The sequence below is a fragment of the Pseudochaenichthys georgianus genome, chromosome 15 (assembly GCF_902827115.2).
Source record: "Pseudochaenichthys georgianus chromosome 15, fPseGeo1.2, whole genome shotgun sequence".
Classification (NCBI taxonomy): domain Eukaryota; kingdom Metazoa; phylum Chordata; class Actinopteri; order Perciformes; family Channichthyidae; genus Pseudochaenichthys; species Pseudochaenichthys georgianus.
In genome coordinates, this window is record NC_047517.1 from 19735334 (window position 1) to 19757438 (window position 22105).

At 40.8% G+C, this 22105-nt stretch overlaps 1 protein-coding gene across 1 annotated transcript in view; it reads right to left on the minus strand.

Moving 5' to 3' along the window:
- The window catches only part of itga9 (integrin, alpha 9), a 48403-nt gene that overhangs the window by 20431 nt on the left and 5867 nt on the right, over window positions 1–22105 (minus strand). The window contains exons 6-15 of the mRNA XM_034100771.2: window positions 19841–19970; window positions 19214–19299; window positions 19061–19123; window positions 18459–18596; window positions 17947–18052; window positions 15870–15964; window positions 15136–15226; window positions 14818–14863; window positions 14561–14724; window positions 12667–12827 (exon numbers count right to left, since the gene is read on the minus strand). Coding sequence (XP_033956662.1) covers window positions 12667–12827; window positions 14561–14724; window positions 14818–14863; window positions 15136–15226; window positions 15870–15964; window positions 17947–18052; window positions 18459–18596; window positions 19061–19123; window positions 19214–19299; window positions 19841–19970 — 1080 coding nt within the window. The remainder of the gene's footprint in view (window positions 1–12666; window positions 12828–14560; window positions 14725–14817; window positions 14864–15135; window positions 15227–15869; window positions 15965–17946; window positions 18053–18458; window positions 18597–19060; window positions 19124–19213; window positions 19300–19840; window positions 19971–22105) is intronic.

Genomic DNA, 22105 nt, shown 5'->3' on the forward strand with positions numbered 1-22105 from the left:
TATGACACACAGGCTTATGTCATCATGACATTTAAAAGAAAAAAGAAAACATTTTGTCTCTTCCAAATCAAAAGTTAGCTAATGTCTAAGGCAATTTACTCGAGAAAAACTTGACATATGAAAAGTGCCATTATCCTATAAATGCCATTTACAACCAATAAGATAAGAACTATAACATTTAGAGTATGTTATCATCCTTCAAATATTCTACATAAATATGTTGGTGTTTGCTCATTGATGGCTTTTACTGTTTGGAGAAACAACGAACCAATCAGAGCTCTATAAGCAGGATTTATAACGTGGATATCACCTTACTGAATAACTAGCTAGTTACCAAGATACACCCATGAAGAAGCACCAACAGGATGGCAATAGGTGTAAATGAGATGGGTGGTTGCAATCACATTAACATAAATAATATACCATTCAGCTTTAGATCAACTTTTAGCTGCTCACTGTCGAAAAACCTTCATCATGTTTGGGGCGTGTGTTCCTGCCTGTCTTCTACAGCAGGGAGATCTCACACATAGTGGAGAGAAACTAAATGAAGTGTTCTTGTTCTTCTTGGAGTATCCTCTGAGATGAAAGCACTGCCAATAAAAAAAGGTAAATTTCCTGCACGGCCACTTAAAATAATCCAAACCCTCTCATCATCCCGTGGACAAAACTACTTTTTAATAGTTCCAGTCATCCTTCAGAGATGCCAGCTAACTCAGCAGGAAGCAACAGTTTTCCAGCAGATGCCACCGCATTTTGGAAACTGTTAAATCTCAACTGTAGGATGAAAAATCTGCATGTTAAAGCGGCTGCAATCTTTTATGACACACTTGATACAGAGTTTTCCCGTCTGTATGCATATTCCTCTACTTGCTTGCAGGATGGAGGACAGCATGTTGCATGTTTTGAAAGAAAACAACTGGGATTCAAACCTTCACCTACAACACCCTCCCCTCTGTGGAACAAGGTTTCTGCCAATACATTATCTCAGTGTTTATGTTCACACTCAGGACCCATTTATTTAGTACGGCAGAGCATAACTCCCACCGCCATACTCTCCATATTTCCCTTCATTTCTGCCTGACGTGCTCTTTCTTACACCTTCATACTTTGCATATTTCTGAGAGCATAAACACTGCTTCTGCATGCATTTATCTGACTTAATCATTTATGGTGTCCCCCTGAACCCTAGGTGAGCTGTACTTTATACTTTAGTGTTGCAAGCTTTGATTCTCACATGTTAATCTGATCAACAAGATGGCAAACTGCCCGTGCACGCTCACTGAGCCGCTCCACCATGGTGGGTGCGGGGAGGATGACGTCAGGCTGCAAAAGTCTCTGATCCTCTGTTTAAAGGCCTCATGCTTGGCTGAAACACACAAGAGCTCCACTCTCCAGCCAAACCATTGCCTAAATAAGCATATAGTCTTGGGAAGTCTTTACTAACTTGTGAGTGAAATTCAACAAAACACTCCTTTTTAGGACAATGGATGTTTGGATGACTCGCAGGTTGAAGCCATTTCATTCAAGGACTACTCGCCAGGGAATTGGGGTTTGAACGGAAAAAGCTTTTTAGCTAAGTGATGAATGAATTCAGCCTGTCAAAGGTCGGGGTTACGTGTGTGTGAGGCACAAGGAGGCGACTTGAAATTGAAAGTATTTACAGTGAGGTCTGCAGCACATGGCACACATGCACTTAGACAGCTTATCTCAGTTTGTCCTCGAAAAAAGAAGACTTGAAGAAGTGAGACGATTGCTGACGTTTTTTTCATCTGTTACGCTCTGCTGCATTGACTACGGGTCGAACTACGACTCGGCTCAGAATAGGTTAGCAGATGTTGAGGGGCCTAGGAAGACAAATTGGGCGGGAGTAGGAAAGAGTGTAGTCCAATTGTTTTAGCTAGAAACCTTTTTGGAGCTGTCCGGTAGAAACAGCTTTATTCTGTCTGTGAAAACGATCTTCCTGGTCCTAAATCTTCCTGGTCCTAAATCTTTCTGGTTACGTGTGACGGCAGAAATATCAAAGTGTGAACCTGCTTTGACTCCTTTGCTTCTAAAAACGTCTAAAAACAGCTATCTCTATTAATATACCACAACAGACAACACAGCTATTAAGAAATCCAAGGGCTCACACATGTTTAACATATTTCATTATGGTTTGATCCCCTCCTTGATTGCTGACATGTCACTGATAGACAAACTGGCCTTTACATCCTAATAATCCCCCAAGAGCAGCTCCTCAGCTCAGTGTCAGCATATTTCTTCTAAAAATGTAAATAACTTAACTAAACAAGGACATTTTCAAGGACCTCTTAGTAAGAACGAGTACAGCTGCCACACAAATAGTGATTTTCTACAGTGCTTTTCCTGTTGTTGTTTTTGTAACTGTGCCATGATTGTTCATTTCCTGCGCCCCAGAAAGTGTGCCTTTGCCATTTCAAATGAGGTGGTTTTTCTACTTCTTGTATATTGATGTATGATTATATTTTTGACATGTGTTCTTGTCATGTTTCAGGTCTTATTTCAGTATAATGAGATCTTATGTGTGGAGATTTTGGGGCAGCAAAATATAAACCCATCTCTGACACATTATCACCTAATGAAGGTTATTGTTTGCTAACACGTCGAGCTGACACCGCCTGGTTAAAGTAAGTCCACTAATACCTGGCTGTATACCTGCTGAACGCTCTTGTCTGTTGTTTGGTGCTGGCCATGTGGCAGAGAGTCAGTTTAAGTGAAAGCGAACCATAACACTAAAGTTGCAGGCTGTAAACTTGTGAGCAAACAGTTGCTTATTTACACACCGAGCAGTTAAAAAGAACACTTACATTCATTTGGAGTCCTTTTTCTGTTGAATGTAAGTTCCTGATTCTTTTTAGCTCTACTTTTGGTCTCCACCAACTCATAAGGGAAATATACTGCTAAAGGCTACACGATGTTCGCCATGAAGCCGCTAACTTTGTCTGTCTTTTGTCTGGTGTGGAGCCGATAGTGTACATTGGGATATAAGAAAAGAACGCCTGCTACAGCCAAAAATAACCCTATAAGGGCCATTAGAGTGAACTAAAATAGCAAAGTTGCAGCCTGGCAGCTAAGCAACAAGGTAAAAATCACTATTTTCACCTTTGTCATTCAAAAACTCCAAAAATGTGTGTTCCGTACCATCGAAATGAATCAGTGAAGCCAATCATGTTCTTTATTACCCGTCTGGTTAAAGAAAGAAATGAGTCAACAAAGAAAATGCGCCAAGTATTAATGCACTCAGCCTGTCCAAAACCAAGTTATTCCTCTAAAAATGTGCAGTATGCCTTTGAAACTGTTCCCATTCCACATGGGCCATGTTTATTCCAACTACTGGAAAATAATTCAAAATGTCTGATATCTGTCGGGCAGTGATTCTTAGATGTCCGTCCAGCTTCAAGCACCAACCTGATAAATCAGACACTGCGAAAGCTGTTGAAAACACATCCAACTGACCAAAATCGAGGGAATGGCAGAGTTCATTTTACATTGTGTCTAGCCCACTACAATATATTGTGAGAACTTCTCTGGGGATACTGTCGCTCATAAAGCTGATTGAGTTAAAAATAAAAACAATTGTTTGTGCACGTATGGTTATTAGGAGTAAGAAGTCCATTCATTGAACCTTGAAATTGATAAACTTCTACACACAACAATCAAATCCCCGAATCTCTGACTGACATTTGTCAATGGGTAGCTAAGGATAATGAAAGTGTGAGTCTGTCACGTGATCATGTAGTCTCCTATCTAATTATTTCAAACTTTTTCCCATTCGTTCATCATCAATGATCATCAGTTGAAATAGTTCCTGAATAGGAATTCCCTTTAAATGTAACCCTTTATATACTTTAACCATGTGTAACGAACATTTGAAAGAAAATAACCGATCAGCTTTACATTTTCAAAAGCACAACACAGAATCCTGAGTACATCTTTAGGCTTTCAGTGAAAACATAAATCATCGATACTGTAATCTTTAGCAAGCTGAAAGGGCTGTGTTTTGGAATCTGTCCCAAGAGCGAGCATGTACTTCCTCCTGGAAAACTTGACTTAACTGACAGGAAGCATCTACCATCTGTACTCTCAAAGATGAGGCCTCGTCACGAATACAGAACTAAAAACGGTTTCGTGTTGCTCAGCATGCACGCAAGAACACCCAATAACACAATTACATACTACAGTAAAGGCTTTCCAAAATCCTTGTCTCACACATCAACCTTTCCCTCAAACACACCTCTTTGCTTTAGACTCTCAGTGTAACGACTCCCCTCAGTAAAGATCCCCAGGGCACAGATAAGCAGATATGCATTTCTTATGCACTGGAGAATCCAAGTGTATTGAATTTATCGCTTTTTGAAACAAGGTTCACGTAAACACAAATTACAGGAAACTTTTATGGCATCATGAAGAAGGCATTCAACATTTGACCCCAGGACAGTTAAAACCACAGCTGGGATTTATAAAGGAGGAGAGAAAGGTGCCTCACTTTCCCCAGTGGAAATTGGCAGATGGAATAGGTTTACTGCTCAAACACACCAAATTCATCAGCATGTTATTTTTTACTACACTCCATCAACAACAAATTGATTTAGCGCCAATGCTAAATGAAGCTGAATTAGTGTTTAATAATCCTGCCAGCAGCCTATAAATACACAGATGTGTTCGCTCATATCTCAATTCCTCCTCACTCAGCTCCCACATTGTGCCGTCTTTAACACATTATTTGTTTCTGTGCTATTTGCAGTATCATTACGACATCTCATTTTAGAGCTTTGCACTCTTAAAGTGACCCAAAGTCATAAAGTTGAGCTGTGGAAATCTAGCAGCAACAGGAGCAGAACTAAAGGGAAATTAGTCTAACAGGTTCTGCGTTATAACCTCTTCATTCCCCAAATGCTCAACCTGGGGCACCCATCATCGTCACGCCGTTTCACTTTGAACCCCTCCGTGATCTCTATTGTAACCTGACTGACCAGTTTGGAGGCACCACAAGGACACACGTATGGCCCTCCTAAGAAGCAAAACAAAGCTAGTGCGTTGAAAAAAGAAGAAGAATCCAGATGAGATCCTTTTAAGGAAGCAGCTTTGGGTCTTGAGAACTGGAGATTAAGTAGAAACAAGGCGGCTTCAGTCACTACTTAAGGCCATATTGTGTGTTAGACATTAATGGGAATAATACTATTACAACTAAAAATAAGAACAAGAAAAAAGGGAAGAATGCAGTCGATTAAGATAATAGCCAAGTCAATAACTCCCTTTTGTACTCAAATGGAATGGCACGGGTTAAATATAGTGCACTTAGTACCATATGAGTGATTCCGGACAGGCAGTGTTTTGCAACTTTTATTCCTATTATTATAATGAGAAGCATCAGATAAGTATCTCCGATATTTGTTTTTTGTTTAGAAACAACAACAAGCATCCTCTCTCTGAGGGATAAACTCCCATCAACATTCTGATAAACGTTCTTTCCATAAACAGGAAACGTGTTATCTGCTTTGTTATGCAATTAATAGGAAGCACATTAAGATTCCTTAGAAATGTTCACGGTTGCTGATTATTGCATCACCGAGTGGCATTTAAAACAATACTACTATGCATGCTATTTCTTACATTAATGTGTATCTCAGGAGATAACTAATTTCTGATCGCAGATTTACGAGCAGGGAGGAGAGGCTCAACATGTGCCGCTCTAAAACTGGAGTTCAGTGTGTTTGCGTGTGTTTGACTCTGTTCCATCCTGGTGATAGAGGAGGTCTCCAGATGCTTCCTGCAGAAGATTTCGTCACTACGCACGAAATCTGTGGCACTTTGGCATCTCTGTTATTGTCGGCGCCATTCTTTTTTAAACAAAGCTCTGATCAAACTGCAGCACCCTAACACTCATGTATCAAATCCACCTGAGGAAGGCCGTTTACAGTCCCCGCCGGACGTAAACAAATGTCTTGTGAACATGTTTGTTCCTCTTCCTTTGTGGCGGGCCTTGACCCTTTACACAGGAAGAAGATTTTGATGTTGACGCCATCACATCAGGAATATACACTAATATTAACAAATGGGTCAAGTAGGGGGAAATTAAAACAGGGACGCCTCCAGGTTGTTAAGGAAGCGCCTTGACAATGCCAAGATCACAGCCTTCTGTCTCATCCTGGTTTTGAGGTCTCTTTGAGAGGGCTTTCTGATCTAACCGGCACACACTGAACTCCCAAACTTGTTTCCTCTGCAGTGGAAGCGGGAAACATGGCAGGAGAAACTGCTTCATTGTGGTCAGACTTGGCCACCCATTACGCTTCCTTGTGGGGGCATCATGTGGCAGTAACGCTGCCAAAAAAGACTGCAGAAACATTTTTGCCTAGCATCCTAAGCTGCCAATATCAACAGATCATCAAATGTGTACAACCTCTGGTCATTCTTGTCATGAGTAACAAGGATGGATTTGCTATGGCAACGACACAGAGCACGTCTCATGAGAGGAGTTTCATGAGAAATGTGTTTTACTGAAACAAAAGCCTGTTGGCTGTGCCATCCCTAAGCAAGCCCGTAGAAGCACTGTTTAATGTTCACTCTGGCACGACCATGTAGGGAAATCCTGACCACAATATTACCCGAGCTAAAATTAACCTGAAAGCTCCTCTTTAGTGTCCAGTACATGGTATTAGCGCTAATACTTGCAGACAAAGCAGTCAGCTAAACCCGTTCATGTGACTGTGTCTATGACATTTTCCACCCAATGTATTAACGCAATACACTGATCGTATATTTAACTTTTTTTTCATCATATCCTTTATAAATAGACTTGCTGCCATGTGTAATAGAAGACAGCTGGATATGATTAACTTCCTGCTATATACTTTCATTGTATCAGCTCTCTTGGCTTGAGGTAAATGAAACCAGGGGAACAGCATCAAGGGAATTGCACATTTCTGTCGACCTGTAAAGAGGCTAACAAAGCCGGCAGTGTGGCAGCGTCCCCACTCTGGGTTCCCACGTGCCAGACAGTGTTGAGGCTCTGGGACTTTGTCTTACTGGAGATACTTTGGGACGCAGTGACTGCTTAACTTTACTCTGCAGGGTTTCCTGTTTGTCTTTGGAGAGCAGACTTAGGTCAAACAGTTGGCATGAATAATGGTTCACATTTGCTTTGTCTTCTTTGGAGGAACAGATTGTCAATCACAGAAAAGTGTAGCAGACACAGTCTCTCAGTAACGTTTGTGTGACCCAAACACTTCCAAGCCTCCTACTGTAGGTCTTGAAAACCACATTTACTGTCCGGCACTATAACCAGCAAGGTGAAGCAAGAAGAAAGTTCATTAAGTTCAATCGATCTAGAAAATGTCTAGATCTAGAAAATTGAAAACAGAAAGACCTTCACATTTTCAAAAACTATTGCTCAAAAAATTGTTTGAACGATTATCAAAGTTGTTGCGAATGAACTACAAAACTTGATTGGAAAATCATTTCAATTCTAACGCAGACTCTTTAGCGAGTCAATTGACACAGGCAGAGGTTCAATTGAACCTGATAAGAAACACTAGAACGAAAACCCGTAAAGCTGAATTATGTTTGATGATGTCTTCTTGGCTTTATTTTCTAACAAAATTGAGCATGTCAACGATGGACCTTTCTACCAAAGGAGTTCTTAATGAGATGGAGTATGATGATAACAAGCGGACACACGTTAAAACATTATCTCCCTTTAATTAAATCAGGCGAGGTAATGATACAAAGAACTTCCGTAACTTCATAGTCCATCATCAGTCCATCTACCCAGTCCGATAATCTCATTCATTGTTTTGCTCAAATCCAACACGTCTCTAGTTTCCCTTGTGATGGCCTAAGTGCGTTGAGCTTTGACGGATAGATGTTTCGCCTGCATTTGCCCTACTAACAGCAGCAACCCCACAATACAGTTTGTTAGACCTTTAAATACTCTGGTGGTGCAGAACATGTGTTAGGGAGGACATGAGATATAGGGAACATTGAATATAGGCCAGGGAAAGCAGGGAGGGAAAGTGAGAAGGATACTTTACAAGCTAAAATAAACAGACAACTGTTACAGGCACGGCTTTAAATGCCTATGTTAGCTCCTCCTTGGAGACTGCATCTAACGAGCTACACAATACCACTCATGACCACAAATGGACTTGGCTCTTGGCATGATTTCAAGACTCACGTGCATTGCACAGTGATGGGAATGCTGGATTGAAAACATGTAGCCTATATGACGATGGATAAACTGCCAAAGATGTAAACATGCCGTTGTATGGATCGTCGAAACAGTGCTTACAAAGTTCAAATGTGTTTACTAAGACAGCAATAAGCAATAAATCACGACCAAGCGATCAGTAAAAACCCAGCCTCTGAGTAAATAGAACTTGACACAATGAAGAATGAATGCTTTATAGTTTATAGCAAGACATGTCAAAATGTAATGTTGATATTACAGTATTACAGTATTAGGGTCTACTTAGGGTCAGTGATGTCCTTCACTTAAGATAAAGCAAGAATACATTCATAAACAATGAACAGAACATAATACTTTTGTTATTAAATGTATACTCTCCTGCTTTCTTCCATGCTTGATGTGTGGCTCTATGCAGTAAATGGTAATACCAATCAATCCACAACACATGTCCAGATTGAAATACATCAACACATTTTGGATGGATTGGCTTCAAATTAACCCAGCGATGCAGGGTTCCCAGATCCTGTATTCTCATGACTTTGGTTATCCTCTGGTATTTCTCAGTACAGCCTCACAGATTCACCAGTGTTGCAGTACAAAGTAAAGTGTCTTCATGGCTGCCCTGTTGACTTTTCATCTTGCCATCCCTACAACAACTACAGTGTATTGGCATCATACCCAACAAGGAAAATATAGACAATCAGGAGGATCAACTAGGGTTACAGTCAGTTACTCGTTGTAAGCCTGTGCCAACCGGTTGAAGTTTACATTCAAGTCTGTCCAAAGAATCATCACTTGTTCATTTTATCTTTTTGGACATGTGTAAAACTGCTTCATAAATATTTGCACTGCTCCAGTTTTCTGTCCTCGATGCCACTTTACTAAAGAAAAATTCCTCATCATGTTATACTTAAATATTACTCAAATGCCTTCAAGTTATTTTACTACAACTCGAGACACTACGATACCGCAGAAGGATAACATACCAATTGTTTAAAATGACTTAATGCAATGCAGCAACCTGAGGAATTCCTGAGGTGGTTTTCTCGTAAAATGACTCATTGCCGTCTCACGCACACAGCACCTCTGGTCATCCACACACTAATCATTCATCACTGCGAGGAACTGTTTTCCCTTCCTAAATGTGAGGTACAACTCAAGAAAAAGCCTGCATGAAGTTTATTTAGCTAAAAAGAACCAAACAAAGACCATCTGGAGGGCTGCTGGTATGCTGTTGAACTATTACCTTCTGTACTCTGTAGCCTCCAAATAACTCCAGTTGTGCCCTATTGTTTTCAACACTGCATGATTTACTTGACTTCAGATGGTGAAAATGGTACAGGAGAACAAACACAACTTTACCAGCGCATTATTAAGTTTAGCCGTTAACTGAGGTGCTTTTAGAATTGTTTGTATTATTTATAAAGTCAACACATGGGGTCGACAGATGGTCAGGGCAGTTAAAAACGTGAGAGTGGCTCAGAATAGCTCATGGCCTGCTTCCAGCGGCCCCACATGTATCAGGACTTGAGCAATCAACCCTAACGCGGGTTTTCCATCAGCAGCGCCAGCATGCAGCTCCAGTTGACACAACAGCAGCCCGGGCAGCACCCTGCTGTGACGCCAGCCTCAGCCCTGTGCCTTCCTGTGTGTTTTAGCTGGGAGAAGGGTGGGGCGGGGGTGAGGATGCAGCCGTATAACCAGCTGGTTTCTATTAGCATACCTCTTCTGGGGAATGGGAGGACTGGCTCATGTGGGCAGACACATGAGGAAGATAAATGATGCGATTGGTCAGGCAGACTAGAGCCATCAGAGCGGAGCCAGATCACCTCTGATTATGGTGATTCTTGAGAAACATGATGATGGAGGCTCATGACAGACAGTTATCATGCTAGGTGTAATGTCTGTCCCCTTTACGTCTGACTCTTATCTTAGGTCCTTTAGACTCTAAACAGTTTGCTGAAGTTGTAATTTGCGCACCACACCTTCACCATCCTGTGTGGCTTTCCAGCTTTGGGTAACTCACTTCTTCGTTGAGCTGCTGCGCAGGTGGAGTTTGTGGCCACATATAGAGGAACAATAATAATCCATGCTGGTAGAGCGGCAGCCGGGCTGCATTTCACACCTTAACAAAGCCAATCCAAATACTCCTACAGACGAAAGACTTAATGTGTCTGTCAACTGTTGTATTGAAATCTTCGGAAACACACTTCACAAAACAGTTTTTGCTGAGAGTTACAGGAGTGGGTCAATACAATTCTCATAACCTTTAATAAACTGGAGCCAGGATATAGGTTTTGTTCAAAGGTGAACAAATATCCTTTTATGAGCAGCACCTTTGAAGGCCACTAATCAACACATTATCTGCTGTGCGCTCAAACAGTAGCAAAGTTTAACGGAAAAAAGACGAGTTGAAGCCTTTCAATTACACCACCTGGCCAAGAAAAGGTTCCGAAAATAACCTGTAGTAAATCCACAACAATGGTTCCCAAAATGTCCCTAAAAATGAACTTTTCCTGTAACAACATCAGAGTGTTATTTCATCTGGCAACATAAGTACCTTCAGCTTCAAAATACGAAATAAAATCTAGCCTGATGAACTGCACTTAAAGTGTGTTTATCTCACAGCTAGAGAGATGCCATAGATATGTGGCAGCTACGAACTCCTGGGTGATAATTCACTCACCCGCCCACAGACCTTAAAGGTGACATGTCATGCTTTTCCGGTTATTACCCGTCCCCTTGTGTGTTATGAAGGTTTTTATGCATGTAAACGGTCTGCAGAGTCAAAACCCTCAAAGTACACCATGTAGGGAGTAAAACTCTAAAACAGAAAATACCTCCCCAAAACGCCTCGTTGGAGATACGTCACTGTCCATTTGATTCTTCCGGGTACATCATGACGTTATGTCGTCCCCGGAACGAAATGGACCAATTCGTGCAGCCGTTACGTTACGTCCGCGGAGCCGTTACGTTAAGCCCCCGCTGATTGGTCCAAATTGACCAATCCACGGACTTCCTCACACTCACACACTCAGTGCATGCAGCTCTGCTGATTTCTCCTCCCTGGCTGCAGGCTGATAACAGACAGTTGGGATCGCGGCAAAATTCTCTCTGCAGACCCATTCTCACAGCGTTTATCAACCTTTTTCTTACTCAATATCAAGCCACACTTATTGTTTTGACTTCGGCTGTGACTTTGTGTGTGCTCAGGGTGAGTTTGGCTGTGTTTCGCTGTGTATCGCTAAACAAGGAAATCACACCTCCACGGAGCTTAGCGCGATTCACAACGTCCCGACTGGTCCCGACCAATCGGAGCACACTGGGCTCACAGGGAGGGGGGGGCAAGAGCTGCAACGAGCCGTTAAGGACAGAGAGTGAATATACATAGTTTACAGAGATGCTGTATGCGGAACCAATGTGAGTTTGGAAAATTGCACAGTATAAATCTATTCTAGTAGACCTCAACAATGGAATTATGATCAGTGGAAATGGCCATGACATGTGACCTTTAAGATGTTTCTTTCAAGTGTTGAAATGTCTGATTTACTTTGGGCAGAAATAGTACTTTATGTGACTTACCCTTCTGTTAATGTTTTGCACGTTAAAACTTCAGACAGAGAAGTTGAAATTACAAAAATGTCAACTTATATCCAGGTTAACTGAAAAGCCTGGATAAACACATACCATTTGCATTGAGTTAACCTTGATAACTGTAATGTGCATGTTGTGACACATGAAAAGTGATTATTGCTGCAAATGCTCTGTGTGCTATGCCCTCATTACAGTCTGAAGGGTTGAAGGAAGAGAGGCAGGCGTGGTAATGACAGCCCCCCCTCGGTCAGCAGCTCAGACTCCCACGGTGAAAGCGCCTGGAGAGCAAAGTTAAGAATGCCAGTGAAATTTACAGGCCCGCGGAGGGCCTCTACATTAGAGGAGGTGAAACATGGATGGTGCCCTGAGGACGAGGACCCTCTCCGTGGATACATGGCAGAGGAACACAATAGAGGGACTATGCGATGACAAAGGAGACTTTGTTTCCTGTTTCTGTCAGTTTCTGCAGACTAACACTTGAGCAGCGTGGTTCCACGAATCTTCAAGCGCCTGCCTGTTACCTTTGACCTCACCCAGCGGAAGCTGCTGATCCGTAGCCTGTAGCAGTCACTGTTCACACATCAGATATGTGACGCCCTTTAATTTAACTTGACGTTAATTTTCCACAAGTCATCAAACACTTCAGCTGGAACCGCAAGATATTTTTTTCTCCAACCAATAGCCACATACAAAGATAAGTAATAATAACAAACCACATAAGTAAATAACTTCTACCACACATCAACATCGCAGGGTCAGAGTGCCTGAGGTTGTGTGAAATCAGCAGAGAGATCAGCTGAGGACATGAGCAGCACATGGAAACCTTAAAAAAACACAGCCAGTGCTAAGACCAGAAAATCCACTCTTACCTTAACGTAGGCAGTGTAGCGCTGGCACTCCTCCCTGTTGATGTCCAAGCTGAGCTGCTGGCTCATCTGGCTGATCTGAGATCCGCTCTGAGTGAAGTAGACCCGGGAAGGCTGGCTCTTCTGTCGCTTATCCACATCAGCTGTCAAGTTATACAGCAACTCTGAGAGGAGATAGAAATACTGTTGGCGATAGTTCTTTGAGGACAGATAATCTTGAGAAAATCTTCGTGTACGGTTTGGTTTTGTGGTGACTTCCATCAAACATGGGGAAAAATAAATTATCGCGTATGGATATGTATGTATAAATGTTTGACATTTCTTGGTCAAATCATCTGATATAACTTTAGAGACCTTTGTTCCAAGTTGAGAAATGTAAACAGTTTTGAATGTCAGTAGATGTAATGAAAGATTTAGGTTTGCTTCATTAACACTAATTTAGCACTGGCTTTGAGTTCTATTATGTATGGGACCAACTCAAATATGTCTTCATCGGATTCTGATTCATACATAAAAACAGCCAATATTTAACAATTAACAAGGATTAATTTTCCAGCTGGTGGGGAACTATTAGTGTGAAGGAAAACATTTCAGTTACAACATTCATGCTAGTTCCCCCCCTGGCCTTAGTGACTGAGACACAGAACCACTTCAAATCTATTTTAAATTAAGAAATCATAAGCATGAAGCAAACATGACCAACACTTCCTGAGGAAACCATATATGGGCCTCTGGTCAAACCTGTTTCTCTGAATGAATCAGTCTGTAGTAATCGCATCAAGAGGGTGGTAAAACAGCGGGAAGGGTGGCAACACACTCCAGTCGGACCAAAGCCTACAGTGTCCTCCCTCCAACAGAGACTACGCCATGAGCTCACTCCAGAGGAGGCAAAGGAAGGTTTCATTAAGGGAGTCACCAAACACATGGTGCTGCACTTTCCATGATGTTCGCCAGACGGCTAACAGAGAGGCCTTATTGCTGGGAGCCAGGACGTAGTCATTATGTAACGACAAGGCTCCTGCTCCCCTGGGGGGGCCGTAAATGACCACACCCAAACACTAGGAGAGGACTACACCTCAGCGCTTAACAGGCACCGCACCCAAGTACAAGTTAAACTTTCAGACAAACACACAGACAGGCTAAAGGCTTACCAAACCGACCAAGTCCTAGAAATGGGGAGAATTGCTCAACATTGTCGTGTTTACAAATGTTCCCCATTTGAATGACCACCAAAAGTTCAAAGAGCTTGGATTTCACTAAACTACCAAAATATACTCCATGTGATCAACACCAATCACACATCAGACTATTGCTTTTGGACTCTTCTCAACATTCAAAACAAAGTTAAGAAACTCAAGAAAGCTACTTTAACCTTTTGCCTGGATGCCAAGCAACACAAGGACTTACAGTAAAGAATCACAGCTTGTATAGCGCTTATATTGCTGCTTTTATGGATACAAAAAATTAGTACAATATATGAATTACTATGTTTAGAGGTGTTGGCTGGTGTTGTTTTTTCTTACTTTAAAGAAAACAAGTCTAGGTATTGTTCATTCTTCTCCTCCATGGTAGATCTTCTTTTTTTTTTAAACTGTTCTCTTTTTAGCTAGGCTACTCTTTGGTTTATGTTTTTGTTTATATACTAATAAAGGACTGGCTTATCTAAAGCCAGTTGAGTAGCACTTGAAACGATTGGCTCTATGAAACCTGATGTTCTTATATGATTCTGTTTTCCTCAAGGTTGTGTCTTCCTGGTCGAATGTACTTATTGTAAGTCGCTTTGGATAAAAGCGTCAGCTAAATGCAATGTAATAATGTTTCAGTCAGAGGTATTTTATTCCATTTTAATGTAGAATGACAACTTTGATGTACATCTCTTGTCAGGATTTGTCCTCACCTATCTGTCCGGGCAGCTGTCTCCCCCTGAAGAGCATGCAGACGGTGACATTGAAGCAGTTTAGGTGCTGGTTATTCTGGTGGCCTTCGTGGCACTGGGGCACCGATATGTTGATGGAGACAGGCAGGAAGATGGAGACATCCACCGTAATGACAGGCCGGGTCCTACAACCACATTGACCAACACAAGAACGCAGTGTGGGAAAGCCTGGACATTAAAACAACTTAGAAATAAATCAAAGAGAATGAGTCACTCACCTCAGCAACACCACGCTGTCTGACATAAAAGCTCCAACAGTGATATCTGCAACAGAAACATCAACATGATTCTTTGGGAAAGCCAAAAACAAGACATCATATTAATGTGACATCTGCTGACACAAAACAATGCACAGAGGCCTTAAACTGTCTCGCTGGCTAAGTCTGAATATCAGCTGTGGAATGCAGTAAACAAGATGCCTCTGTCAGGAGTCTTTGCACTGCTGTTGCAAGAGAAAGGTAGTCAAAAAGGGCAAACATCTTTTTGTGTTTTACTCTGATGTGGACAATCCTTCATCCAGTCTGTTATGAACATACCTGCGTATCCATTGCCATCCATGTCCACATTCCCGGAGATGGACTGGCCAAACATCTGCAGACTAGGGCTCAAACTGCGCCCAGACAGTTTCTAAAAAACAGATGATACCAGTCTTCAAAAAACTCATGTGAGCCAATATGGAAAAATAAACTCACTGTATGATTTGTTTTTCATAGATGAATAATCTTTGTTTTTACAGATTAAAGTAAATAACGCACTTGTTAGCTTAGCATTAAAGCCAGCAACACAGGGAAACAGCTAGCCTGGTACTCTCCAGAGTAAAAAAATACACCTATCAACTACTCCCAATGCAAAATAAAATACAGCACATAGCTAAAAACTTCAACTAGTAGTTTGCATTTAAGCTTTTGTACAGATGAAATAGAGAACATTAACTTTGCCAACTTGGATATAATGGTGGATTGCTTTATCTTTTACACAGGCTAAATTAATATTAGAGTGAGTTCCTTTACATTGAAATACTGTTTATTCACTAACTGAAAAGAAGCTCATGAAGAAGTGCTTTCTCCTCATTCAGAGCGATACGTTTCCCATGTATTCCCGAGGCTACATCACCAACCTGCAACCACACATTACTCAGCTACTTCAACAGCTCGACACACAAGGTGCACACATGGGTTTCATAAACATATAGCATGCGTTGGTGAAGCTGGAGAGTGAGTAAGTCAGGGGGGGGAATCTTTTTGTAAGAAGAGTTTGGAAGAGTTCTTACCATGGAGTATTTGCTGATGATTCCTGTGTCGTCCCCATGGTAGATGTACACGGCTCCTCCATAGTCATCCTCTTTAGGTGCGCCTATGGCTACATCTGAAACAGGACAAATAGTGTTTGTGTGAAAAGTCTGCAACGAAATGAATGAGTACACAAATAACTGTGTTTGTGAATGTGTACAAAAGCTTTCATCAACCCTGGGAAACAAGCTGTTACAGTTAGAGTCTTAATAGACAATCATGTGTTGTTAATGGCCATAAACACTGAGAGAGTGGAAACAAGACTATAAAGTGCTGGCAACAGCCCGGAAACAATGACTCCTTATGTAAACTTTCTTTTTATAGACCAAAACACTTCCTTGCCATGTGGTTCAGCATACCAAGACAGAAATGGTAAAAGAGTTGACACTTTTTCAGTACATGATACAATAATGTACTCATCATGGTGAATACTTAACCAGTAGTTTGTTCTTAGTGAGTATTTTAATTTCTACAGTAGTTCTTTTGAATGAAATGGTAGCAGTTTTCTCGTAAATCATTTTCACTCAGCGAGCAAGTCAGGCTCTTTTGACAATCTGAGAGCGACGAGTTGCAAGATGAGTTATGTTCCCCAGCTGCCATCTTTCTCCGCAAAAACACACATGCACACTTTGTGCCAGGCTGCGAGCCTCGAGGCGTATCTCACACCAAGATGAAACCGGGCAGCAGCTTCCAGCCTTGAGTGCGAAAGGGACGCCAAGTCAGGCCTCAAAGGCAAGCCAACAGGCATGAAATGAGTGTTTGCATCTGGATGACCTCGCACAAATGACTGGGGGTAAGAGAGGGTATTATTTTCTAAAGAGCCCGCTCGCTGCAGGCTAATCAAAACAAAAGATCTGTAAAAATTAGAGGTTCTGTTGCATCAACTGAAATCTCAACAAGCCAACATTTGCTTGTGGGCTGCAGTGGGAAATTTAAATTGTGTGACTTTATTAGTCAATAAATGACAGAGGAAATAGCTTTGTTACAACAATAAAGCAGTGAATACTATAGAAAAGTGCCTGGATTTAGATTCATGGACCACTGGAGGACCATTACAAGAATTATACCTATAAGAACATGACCACCATCTTATATCTGACCTTTCACCAGTGGCTCAATGGTTACAAACAGTGAACATGCCGTCAGACAGTGTAGGGTTAAAGGAATTAGCAGTAGTTTAAAATGTAACGACTGCTTTTTGTGGTGCATTCAAGGACTCTGAGATACAAGAGGAAATCAATACTTTGGTTTGTTGTTTTGGTTGTTGTTTTGTTTTGCATGATTCATTGTATGACTTTTAAATGACTCTCTGCTTGCAATGTAAAAATAAACAACAACAAATAAACTTAAAATAACATAATGACTTATGTTTGCTGTATGCGTGTCTCAAGCAGGGTTTTGAGTTTCCATAGTGAACCTAATTGAAAACAGTGGCTGCCTGCAAGTAGGAAGTCATGTGAAACTTGTGGCACGGCTGTAAACAGGGTGAACCACACTACTGTCCAGCACTAACACATGTTCCGCCCACAGTGTGGTCGTAAGTCAGTGATCAGGTCTCCCCTTAAAGTAGAGCAGTGCCCCTTGTGACCCCTTGTCATATGTTTAGATGTCGGATATCAGTCAAGAGCAGTACAACTTCTCAGGTTGTGGTATTGAATTACTGTTTACAGCTAGAAGAGGAAATACAACATTCACAGAACAAATCAAATCAAATCAAGTTTTATTTATATAGCACATTTATAAACGATTTTTGGTCGAGCCAAAGTGCTGTACATATGAATAAAAAAAACAACAACAAAGAAATAAATGTGTGTTTTCTTCCTTCCTTCCTGACGTTTTTGACAATTATAAATGTATTTATAATAATATAAAATAATAATATTTAACACAAGAAAGCTGTATAATGAAATAAATCACCCAAAAACTCCTACATTTGCTCGGAATGATATATATGAAAATATTTGCAGAACATGTACAACAATCAAAATCTCAGTTGCACAGATATATAAAAGTATAGAATGTCAAGCAGACAGTTTTAATGGTTATTACAGTACTGACCTTGATATCCATCGTCATCTATGTCTCCGATTGCAGCAATGCATTCTCCAAAGTGTGCATTGAAAGCGTTGTCACCACTCAATACAGCGTTTTCCTCCATCACCCCCTGAAAACAGAAGGCAGTTTATAACTGAACTGGCAAAAGAAAGAAGAGATGCACTAAAGCATGCATCTGCAGTAACATTATTTGGCCCCAACTGTGGTTATCTGGCAAATATCCAAACAATTTAACAACAAAACAGACAGTCGACTTTCCCGCAATAACTTAGAAATACAGCATGTACCAACAGAAGCTTTAGTCTTGGTCTGTTAGATAACTCCCCCGGTAGGACTCAAAATGCCCCACTGTTTTATTCTACTGTCATGATAACAAACATGGTCAGAAAGAAATCAAACAGGAACATGAGCTAGAATAGACACTGTAGACAATAATAAAGTTATAGAAACACGGACATACTGTAGTAAAATACATCTGAAAGTGAGGCTCTCGTGTTCCCATTGACCCCACTCACATTGCCCTTGCTGAGGTACACAGACACCTGGCCCTCGTCCCTGAGCTGGCTGTGCATGGGGGCCCCCACCAGCAGGTCCGACAGGCCGTCCTGGTTCAGATCAACTGCACACAATGAGGAGCCAAAGTAAGAGCCCATCTGGAACATAGCCGAGCCACAGAGCAATGGGTCAGATCACAGACACTTCTTCACTTCATACCAATCACATACGAATCACGTTCTGACTTTTCTTTTTATATCTAAAGCAGCTTTAAAGGAATATTTACACAACTTACATCCTAAAGCCACCATGACTTTATTGTATTTACTCTGAATGGAAAGTGTTAGCTACCTCCCTGGCAAAGTGCGTTCCTTCTTTAAATCACTGATGCTGTCTATACACTTGAGGCAGATATAAACAGTGCAGTTCTGACAACAAAGTAATCAGAGTAGCGTGCGTGCAACGCATCGCAAGAATCAACTACATGGTCCCTGAGGCAAATTAGTTTACATCAAATATGGTTGTATAGTATGACAATAGCCTAAACATATGCTGTATAATAATTGAAAACAGAACTGTCAGCGACCTCTGGAAGAATATAAGACCACATCTGAGCTCATACCATTTTCCCTGAGGCTTGAAAACTCTTCACCAAAGACCCGCCATCCATTTTGAAAATGTAAACCTGCGCGGGAGAAAAAAAATCAATGAAGTGAGAAATACCAGAGGATTTGAACTCAACTGCTGGAAATAAAACAATAGTAAAAGTCCTTACTTTTCCACTGCCGCTGTGCTGAGGCGCCCCTGCAGCTATGTCTATCGCATTAGGAGAGGAGAAGTGGCCCGCAGTCACGGCATAGCCTGGAGACACGTAGACAACAATCTGTTTTCATTATTTTGCATCGATATTATGTGACATTAAACCCAATAAAAGAGCTGTATAAAGGGAATAATTGATTACTGTACATCATGATAAAGGGGTTACAATTTAATTTACTGCAACTCTCTAAGCAAGGTGATAGATTGGGATTTGTAATACCTAATTTGAGGATATAGAACAACTAAATAAGTAAATCTGACTTTGTTATGCAATCAGAACTGTAGGAATTGTTGTGCCATATACCTTTAAGCAAATACATTCATATATGCCTATATCCTTTATCTGATATAAAGAACAATTTAAAACAACAAATGGGTCGCAAGATTCTTTAGGGACACAAATTAAATAAACACAAAAATAATGAAGCCAAACAGTTCTACCGATATACAGACTGTCTTTTTTTGAATATATTTATACAAAATTAATGGTGTTTTTGTGAATTTATATAGTGCACAATATACAATAGTGAGATATTCAAAACGTATCAATATTTTTCTATAATGCTGATTCTACGGCTCTCACCTAGGTAGCTGTATCTGTGTGAGTCCACATCTTCTTTGTTGGGGCTGTAGAAGGTGTCAGAGGTCAGGTTGTACACCTTGATGGTCCCAGTCCAGTAGTACGACCCCGGTGCGCCCATCACCACCAGCTCCTGAAAATAAAAGCTACATTCATTCAGATGATTCACCTTCTGTCTGCAGAGCTAAAGCCTGCTGGAGAAAAGGGGAATGAAAAAAAGAGAAAGGCTGCTGGGTGAACGTCTGGTTAACCAACGGCCACAGACTGGTTTGCGATATCTGATCTCGACCACATGTCAGACGACACGCGAGCTGAAGCTGCCTCCTTTGAAGTGACGAGGAATTCAGGGCACAGGCTAAATTGGCAGCTGTAAAATGAGCTGTTCGCAGCTTTTTGTTGTGATGCTCCGCGGCTATTAAAGGGACCAGAGCAAGACAATTAAGATGCTCTGATACGGCCATTTCTGAGTCCTAGTTTTCACTTTATTATGTCCTGACGTAATCTGACTCAGAGGATGTGTAGTCACCACTCAAACAAACTGAACCGCACAGACAATAGAGACCTCACAAAGAAGGTAAATATCCCCCTGAGCCTTAATGTCCAACATCTGGACACCATGGTTCAGACAAGGATAATAATAATAATATATTTTATTTATAAGCGCACTTTTCACTTGCATAAACAAAACTCAAAGTGCTAGATAACGTTCAACAGTTGGACATCTTTTCTTTAAATTCTTCAGATTCTTTCAAATGCATTAACAGATCAACTCTGACGTCCTTAGTGTAACAAACAAATGATGATTTCCCTTTTGGTCTTTTAAACAGTAGGTTCATTGTGGAATCAAACAGGCAGGCGGATCATGTGAAATGATGCCATTTTTAGTATCTGTGAAAGGAGGACCTTTATAAAAGCAAAGCCTGTGTGACTGTGCTCTTGACTCTATTATGCACATCTCATATTCACGTCTTGCATGTCTATGTAAACTTAAGTGAGTCAACTTTTTAAAGCTCTGATTAATGATTATGTTCTTTATCAATCAAACTCCAGTTTATTTTCTTTGAAAATAGTGGAAAATATCCATCACGTTTTCCCACAGCCTGAGTGGACGTCTTCAAATATCTTGTTTTGTCCGTCCAAAATTCCAAAACAAGATATTAAGTTTACAATGACAATAAACAGAGAAAAGCAGAACATCCGAACATTGGATAACTACTAATGATTGAGCTTCTATTTCTACAACAAAAAATACTTGTATGATGAATAAATGCTTTGAACAGCTTTCCTAAACGATTAGTATTTACAGCTCCAGTATTTAGAGATTAGCACCAGGATAAGAAGGCTACAATTCTGCTAAGCAAAGCAAAAAATCGAGGAAAACTGCACAAACATGAACTTCATCAGACACTTTCTGGGAATGTTTTTACCCTGAGGACACAGCTGTGCTCCGAGGACACATTTTTAAGTCACATTGTACTTTGCTGAACCTCCTAAATTGAGCGTAACTGTAATCCGAGACTTGAAAAGGACCTGAGAATGCCGCTCATGCGCTACATCAGGAAAGAATTATAATGATAATGCTTGGAACACATAATGTCTAAACTGGTTAAATATACATTTCCAAATGTCAGTGTATTACTCGTTTGCACATTTACTTGTCAAACTATATGTTAGCATTCATACGTTAAATATATTAGTCTTTTCTGTCTCCATTTCGGCTCACTCCCTACGCTTCACCTTTGCTCACTGCTTTAAGATAAATGTGTGGGAGAGCAACAATATATTTAAGATACACAAAGGTGTTGTGCAACAAGGATATGAGATGTGATGAAGTCATGTGTTAATACAGTAGTGCATCTATCATGCCATAGAGATAAAAAGGAAACTTATATATTTTCTTAAAGGTTTTATCGTATGGAACCACACCGGGTCAAGTGAGGCCGCTGCAGCCTTTCCTACTGTACCATATGGAAACACCAGATAGGCGTTATCAGCAGAGAGCTAGCTGCTTTGATACAAACACTCATGGATAGAGGACTGGAGACTTTTCCACATCATTTTACATCTTAAACATTTTGTGGAAAATAAATTCCAAGTCAGCAAAGAAAGAGGAAGAAAATGTTGAAACGTGAATGATGTGGTAATGTCAACGGAAATCATGCAGTTGACAAAAGAGTGTCTGAGAGCCCTGATGAAAATAAAGAGACAGCAAGGAAGCTAACTAATACTTTCTATTAGTATGTAACAGGAAAAGAATGCAAACTGTTG